Here is a 7,896-nt window from a genome sequence, read left to right on the forward strand (position 1 = left end):
ATGAATATTAGCGATGACATTGTTTAATTAATTAATATTTTGTAAAAATTCAAAATCAAATATTTCCTTATTTTGGTCATCTTCTTCTTCTTCTTTTTTTTTTTTTTCTTTCTTTTGAAACTGTGATTATACATTATGACTATTAATGCAATTTTGTTTTGGAATAAGAGTTTTGTAAATGCAATGATAATGAAAAGAAAAAGTGTAATTATCACATTCACTAGCTAGGTGATGTGACGCGCGAGTGCCTCAAAAATGGCAAAGCGACCCTACTATACACATGAGCATATAAGCAATATTATAAGGTCTTCAAAACAAAATCATAGCTTTGATCGATTATGCTTCTCTCATTCAATTAGTTGAATTCTATTCACGTGCAATTTTTCTGTACATTTTGTTTCGTCTACACCTTTAAAAGCTCCATTCTCCGTCCAAATTAAGAGGACCCCAAAAGGAAAAGTAGTCTCTTTTTGGTCTCTTATACGCACCTCGATCGGCTCTTTCAGATTAATTAGTGTGAAAGTAGAGAGAGAGAGAAAGAGAGAGATAATGGCACTTGAAGCAGTAGTTTTTCCACAAGACCCATTCGCTTACAGTACTACTGGCTACAACTTCTTAGCTGCAGGAGGGAATTGGAGCTATGACTTTGTGCCACAAAATGAAGATGAACAACAAGCTGGCGCTTTTGACTCTCTCGAGAACCAAACGGAAAACTGCCTATATGGGGGTTACCACTCCTCAACTCCTTCAATGCAGGTACCGGCGCATGATCTGAATGAACTGCACAACTACGATCCATCCTTGGAAGCCAACAATGATACTGTGCTAATTGCTAACGAAACCCATCATGTTGATCATCATATGTCAATGACAACCATGCCTACTCGTCCGAAGAGACGCCGGGCAAAGAGTAGAAAGAACAAAGAAGAAATAGAGAACCAGAGAATGACTCACATTGCGGTCGAGCGAAATCGAAGAAAGCAAATGAATGAGTATCTCTCCATGCTTCGTTCTTTGATGCCAGACTCCTACATCCAAAGGGTATACATAATATGTTTCCAAACAAAATTTGAGTAAGTTTTTATTTTTTTTCTTGCTAATTGTTTTTTTTTTCAAATGGTTTTTTTTTTTTTGTTACTCGGATGATCAGGGCGACCAAGCATCTATAATAGGGGGTGCCATTAATTTTGTTAAGGAGCTTGAGCAACGCCTGCAATTGCTTGGTGCTCAAAAAGAAAGTGAGGAAAAATGCGAGGCCGGTGATGTATCTTTGCCTTTCTCCGAGTTCTTCACTTTTCCACAGTACTCGACAAGTTCAAGTACTAATTACTGTGATAATTACTCGGTGGCGGCCATGTCTGAGCAAGTAGGTGAGTCGACTCAGTTGGCCGCAATTGCTGACATAGAAGTAACCATGGTGGAGAGTCATGCAAACCTCAAAATAAGATCGAAAAGGCGGCCAAAGCAGCTACTCAAGGTTGTCTCTGGGTTGCATACTATGCGCCTCACCGTGCTTCACCTCAATGTCACAACCGCAGATGAAGTTGTGCTTTATTCTCTCAGTGTCAAGGTAATGATTAGTCGACAATAATGCATGTAGGTGGGAATTAATTAATTTATTGCTTTGTGGTTGTATTAATTATTGGAGCTAAAGTTAAAATGTAATTGGGTGCATGGACGTTGTGATCGATTGATGCAGGTTGAAGATGATTGTAAGCTGAGTTCAGTGGATGAGATTGCAACAGCTGTGCATCAGATGCTAGGTAGGATTCAAGAAGATCAGGAAATATTGTTGAATTATTGATCAAAACCTGGTTTTGTTTTAATTTTTAGATGATATTGGCTCAATCGATCTCTATTTAATTACCTCGATCATAGACCACGTACGTTGTGGGCACAACGTACATTCTTGCTTTTAGGCTGGCTGTTTCAAATTATTGAAATTTTATGGTACTCCGATTTGATCGCTAGCTGTCGTACGTACGTTGTTCGAGGTTATTCTTATTATTTTTGGTGTGTTTCATCTTATTAAAAAAAAAAAAAAAACTCTTCACTCATGGCCATTTATGTTCCCTTTTGTGATTGAAAATCTAATAAAATTTGAATTTATCGATAATATGCAAGTGTGAAATAGTATTACTTTAGATTGTGTTTGGATGTTAAATTAAGTTAAATTTAGTTGTTGAAATGATAAAATATTGTTAGAATATTATTTTTTAACATTATTATTATTTTAAGATTTGAAAAAGTTGAATTATTTATTATATTTTATGTTGTGATTTGAAAAAGTTATAATGATGAGTTGAGATAAATTTACTTACCAAACGAAGTCTTAATTTTTTAGGTTACATTTAGATATTGAACTGAGTTGAGTTGAATTGATTTGAAATTATAAAATATTATTAGGATGTTATTTTTTATTATTATTATTATTTTGAGATTTGAAAAAGTTGAATTGTTTATTATATTTTATATTGAAATTTGAAAAAATTGTAATGATTAATTAAGATATTTAATTTACACATATATGTCCTATATATGCCTATGATCAATAATAAACTTAAAATTAATCATTTTATTATTTATTTTCCTGTTTGGCAGAAAAATATTGCATGTACAAAATTTTATCTTAATTTATTTGACTCTAGCTTTCTGTACCTTTTTACTATGGTTCTTACTTCCTTGTCAAAAAATGACAAATCCATCGTCACGAGTAGCCTGTTCGTACGAAAGCTGGCCTAATACCCAGATGATTATGATTCACTGTAAATTCTTTCTTCTTGATCTACCTTTAATTTGTCTTTTTTTCCTTTTTACCGCACATACAGCAAAAATGAATTGGAGTACCTTAATGATCATCATGCATGTGACACACAATGCATGATTACAAATGAATGACAATTGCATGCTTTAATTGGATTTATTCTAGATCTATCTATTCCACCTCTTAAAACGAAAAAAACTTGGGTCAAAATACCTAGCTAATTCCGTTAACAAGATCATATTTCTAAAAAGTTCCATGAACTTTTTACATCCAAAAACGGGTCTTTTGAAACATTTATATAAAACTTCCACCATTTTGTTTTTCGATTAATGGTCCTATTTGTGAAATCATCATTTGTCTCAAAAGCTTAAACAGATGAAAAGAGGTAGATTTTATTATTTTATACTTTAACACTCCCCCTCACTTGTGAACTAGACTTTCTCTCAATGAGTAAGCTCAACAAGTAGAATATTTAATTAAATATGATAGAGTGTATAGTCAAGGTTCAAACTTAGAACCTCTGTTCTGATATCATGTGAAATCACTACTTGTTCCAAAAATTTAAGCTGATGGAAAGATGTAAATTTTATTATTTTATATCTTAACACTATTGTCCAAAAACTATTTGGAAATGAAAGAACGTCTTTTGTACCAACTCACGAGAAAAAAAAAATCAACCTTAATTAATTAAAAAAAAAAAACTTTTCGAAACCAAAAGTTTACAAATTGGTCATGCGAAATTAAAGTTGGGTTGATATTTGGTTGTGAATGAAGACACCATTTTGTTGTTGATAAATTGATCGAGGAGTTCAAATCACTGATCATGACGACACCATATCATGATCATGATCGCCAAAAAAACTAGATAACATTCGAATATTATGTTCAATCGAGGCCACAATGTGAAGTGATTGAAGAAATTCCTCTCCAATCGAACCTTGATTTAATATATAATATCCACTTCCATTGCCCTCAAGATCCACATTTTGAGACACAAGCTACAATATATATAGTTTGGGCAGTCAGGATCGAGCAATTCTGTAGGCTGTTTATAAATGGGGTTGTCTTGGCTAAGCCATAGATTGACTTAATCTATGCTCAGAGTAAGACAAATCCGGCTGTGTCAATGTGAGGTAAAGAAGTCTACGAACAAGTCTACAATAGACAGTAGGATCAGGTAATAAATCTCCAGCTTTTTTACTTGACTTACAAAATGTCAAGTCAAGAAACAGGTTTAGATGTAAGAAAACCAGCGTCTTGAAGAATCTCTAAAGGTTTTTTTTTTAATACATAGAGAAATACCAGCAGAAGACCGAGTCACTTCTAAACCAAGAAAATATTTGAGCTTACCATGGTCCTTAAGTTTCAATTTTTCATCAAGTAAGGACTTCAAATGCTCCACAAATTTCAAATCATTACTAGATATGAGAATATCATCAACATAAACGAGAAGTGTAATGAAAGAAGAACCTTTGGACTTGGTAAAGAGTGAATAATCAGCTTTTGATTATTTAAATCCCAGATTTATAACAGAAGCTGAAAACTTGAAAAACATTACCGCGAGGCTTGTTTCAAACCATAAAATGATTTGTTCAACTTGCAAACCTTGGACCCTCCTTTAATATGAAATTCAGGAGGTAATGCCATGTACGTACACTTCTTCAGATAAATTTTCATGCAAAAAATCATTATTGATATCAAGTTGTGTAAGATGCCAACCTTTCACAGCAGCAATAGCTAATAGGGTTCAAACAGTAGCTATTTTAGCAACTGGATAAAAAGTCTCAGAATAATCCAAGCCTTCTTTTTTAGTATAACCCTTGGCAATCAATCTTGCCTTGTAATGCTCTATGGAGTCAACAGCACAATACTTAATTTTATAAACCTATTTGTAACCTATGGGTTTCTTGTCAGGAGGTAAGAAAGTAACAGTCCATGTGTTATTGTGTTCTAAGGCTACAATCTCAACTGACATGGTATCTCTCCAATGAGAGTGCTTGACAATTTGATGATAGAATTCAAGTTCAGTATCCGCAGTGATGAACATGACAAATGATTTATGTGTAGGAGAAAGATGAGCATAGGAAATCAAATTGAAAATATCGTATTTAGGATGTGAAGAAAGAAATGAAGAAGAACTTGATGAAAAAGAACTTGCTGAAGGATCTGATGTGGAGTGTGTAGAAGAAGAAGAATTACAATGAAAATTCTACAAGTAGCTAGGGACTCTTCTAATTCTAGTGGACCTTCTGGGAATTTCAAAAGTGATTGGTGAGATAGCAGGTTGAGTGGCAAAAGAATGTGTTTGAATAGGGGAAAGAGAAGATGTAGAATCAGTAGGTGAGTCAGGTGAAGAGGACACTGTTGAAAGCACAGGCAGTAGATCTAAAGTTGAAGATTCACAAGGAAAAACAATAGAAGGAAGAGACAAAAAATGAGAAGAAGCTTTAGATAAAAATGAAAAATGTGCTAATGAAAAACAACATGTCTTGATATAAAACATTGATTTGTTTTAATATTAAGAAGTTTGTATCCTTTAATCCCAAAAGGATATCCAAGAAAAATATAAGTACGAGCTTTAGGATCAAATTTGGTGTGAGATCTTTGCAAAATGGAGGCAAAGCATAAGCAACCAAAAGTCCTTAAATGATCATATGAGAGAGGAGTCTGAAACAAAAGTTCAAAAGGAGATTTGTGATGTACAAGATGGCTGTTAAAACAGCATCACCCCAAAAATTAAGAGGTAAATGAGACTGAATCATTATTGCTCTAGCTACATTAAGTATGTGCTGATATTTTCTTTCCACAATAGAATTCTGTTGTGAAATTTCAACACAATTGTGTTGATGTATAATACCTTGGGAATGAAGAAACTAAGAAAAAAAAAATTATGCACCATGATCAATATGATTTTTTTTTTTTGAGATGAAATTGTGTTTTAATTAACTTAAAAAAAACCTTAAAAAGATGTGAAACCTCAGATTTATGCTTAAGAAGGTAAAGCCATGTGGCACAAGTTGAATCATCAATAATAGTAAAAAAAAATATTTGTAACTTTCAACAGTAGGAACAAAATATGATCCTCAAACATCACAATGCACAAAATTAAAAGGAGTAACAGATAGATGGACATTATTAGGAAAATGTAATTTTCTTTGTTTAGCTAATGGACAAACCATACAAGGATTGCATGCAACAATAAAATGTAGAACAAATTTATTCACAAATATCATCCTAGAATTAGAAGGATGACCAAGTCTATTATGCCAAAACTCATATTTGGAGCTTTTGGATGATATAGAACAAGCATGTAAATGCATGTTATCAAGTAAGCAGGCAGTATTTGAAGTATGTTTAGGAAAAAAAAAGAGCCTGATTGTTATAGTATATAAAGTCCTTTGCTTTCTACCCACTCTAATCAGTCACCAACGAGTCAGGTTCTGAATGAAACATAGGTCAGATGAAAACAAAAAATAACAAGTCAATGACTGAGTTAATTTGCTGATAGAAATTAATTTGAATTTGAAAGAATGGACACATAGAACACCCTGTAAAACAAGGTGTTCAGAAATATGAACAGAGCCAATATGTGTAACAGACACAAATTGGCCATTAGGAAGATTAACAGAGGCATTAAGAGATTTGGTAATAGAAGAAAAACAATCAATAGAAGGAACCATATAATCAGTGGCTCCTGTATCAAGAATCCAAACATTTGAATTAAATGTAACAAATTGAATGGAAGAGAAACAGAATGTTGATTATCATTGTGAGGAAAAGTTATACTAGAAAAATGAGAAGTCGTAGTGATTCATTTATAGTAGGAGAGACCTCATCAGTGTTGTCTGGAGGATGAAGCAAGGATAGAAGATGTTGATACTGAGCCTCAGTTAAAGAAAAAGGAGAAGCAACCGAGAAATTACTATCACTAATGACAACGTGAGTGGCCACAGATTGTTGCTTTGGCTTTGGTTTATAGCCTGGTAGAAAATTATGCAATTTGTAACATTTTTCTATCATGTGAACAGTGATTCCACAATATTTACACTGGTTTATCTTTCTTAGAAAAATATTTAACAGATCTGGTTCCATCAGTTTTAGAAGCAAACACATGTGAATCAACAAAGGGCAGAGAAACAATTGAAATTTCTCGTTGTTGTTCCTATTGTAAAATAAGAGAAAACACCTTATTAAAAGAGGCAAAGGCTCCATAAGCAAGATCTGAGCACAAGCAGGTGCAAAAGATTCATTCAATCCCATTAGAAATTGTAAAACATGCTTTTGTTGAATATAGAAGTCCAACGTACGTACAGCTCCACAAAAACAAGCGGGAACATGCTTGTAATTAGCTAATTCATCCTAGAGAGCTTTTAGGCGAATAAAATAATTACTCACGGAAAGCTAGTCTTGAGAGAGAGCAAAAATCGATTTTTGCAGTTGAAAAATGCGAGGACCGTTCTTTTGTGAAAAACATTCCTTAAGATCTAACTAGATCTCATGCGCAATAGCGATGTACAAAATACTAGCAGAGATATCAGGAGAAATAGGGTTTAAGAACCAAGATATCACCATATTATTGCATCGGAACCATGGAGAAATAAGAGGATCTGTAGATTCTGAAGGCATGGTGAGAGATCCATCGACAAAACCGAGTTTGTTCTTCGTCAAAAGCGCCATGGACATCGATCAAGACCAAGCATGGTAGTTGTCACCGACAAGGGGTTAATGACGATGAGAACACCAGGGATGTCACTAGGATGAAGAAAGAAAGAAGGTGTAGCATCCTCAGAGACAAATTTGTGAGACGGCGCCATGCAAGAAAAAAATGTTAGATACCATGTAAAGTTCAAACCCTGAAGGAAAAGAGAAGAAATTCTAGCAGAGGAAGGGTCGGGAAGCTTGGGAAAAATAAACCTCAATTTATTAAAAATGAAGTCTCGTAAAAATGAGTTACAAATATAAAATAAAGAACAATATTTATAGTATGTACAAAATAATCAAGTGGAGAGTACATGTGTATTTAAAAACAATTCATGATAGGATCATTAATGGCAGCTCACTAGCTAAGGAAACATGATGTCATACCCGTCGATGAGGATCGATCGATCATGCATTAGCAAGGTGGAATGGGG

The 7,896-nt window shown here is 33.8% G+C and overlaps 1 protein-coding gene and 1 long non-coding RNA gene across 2 annotated transcripts; one reads left to right on the forward strand and one right to left on the reverse strand.

Annotated features, from left to right (window-relative positions):
- The first annotated feature begins 338 nt into the window (after positions 1 to 338).
- LOC121262383 (transcription factor bHLH94-like) lies at positions 339 to 1,970 on the forward strand. The gene is made up of 3 exons (XM_041164842.1): positions 339 to 1,041; positions 1,151 to 1,570; positions 1,700 to 1,970. Exons 1-3 carry the CDS (start codon positions 550 to 552, stop codon positions 1,802 to 1,804), a joined length of 1,017 nt encoding a protein of 338 aa, XP_041020776.1. The 5' UTR covers positions 339 to 549; the 3' UTR covers positions 1,805 to 1,970.
- A 3,926-nt stretch (positions 1,971 to 5,896) lies between these two features.
- LOC121262384 lies at positions 5,897 to 7,670 on the reverse strand. Its single transcript, XR_005940092.1, has 2 exons — positions 7,334 to 7,670; positions 5,897 to 6,204 (listed from the first exon to the last, which is right to left on the reverse strand). It is a non-coding gene; the product is annotated as an uncharacterized LOC121262384 (long non-coding RNA).
- Between the last annotated feature and the right edge of the window lie 226 nt (positions 7,671 to 7,896).

This window comes from Juglans microcarpa x Juglans regia, chromosome 4S (genome assembly GCF_004785595.1).
Source record: "Juglans microcarpa x Juglans regia isolate MS1-56 chromosome 4S, Jm3101_v1.0, whole genome shotgun sequence".
In the NCBI taxonomy this organism is placed as follows: Eukaryota; Viridiplantae; Streptophyta; class Magnoliopsida; order Fagales; family Juglandaceae; genus Juglans; species Juglans microcarpa x Juglans regia.

Bases quoted from the DNA above. Each gene is read 5' to 3' on its own strand.
- LOC121262383 (XM_041164842.1), top strand. From the start codon at position 550: ATGGCACTTGAAGCAGTAGTTTTTCCACAAGACCCATTCGCTTACAGT. The intron at 1,042-1,150 runs GTATACATAATA...TCGGATGATCAG, and splicing joins CAGACTCCTACATCCAAAGG to GGCGACCAAGCATCTATAAT. The intron at 1,571-1,699 runs GTAATGATTAGT...CGATTGATGCAG, and splicing joins TTTATTCTCTCAGTGTCAAG to GTTGAAGATGATTGTAAGCT.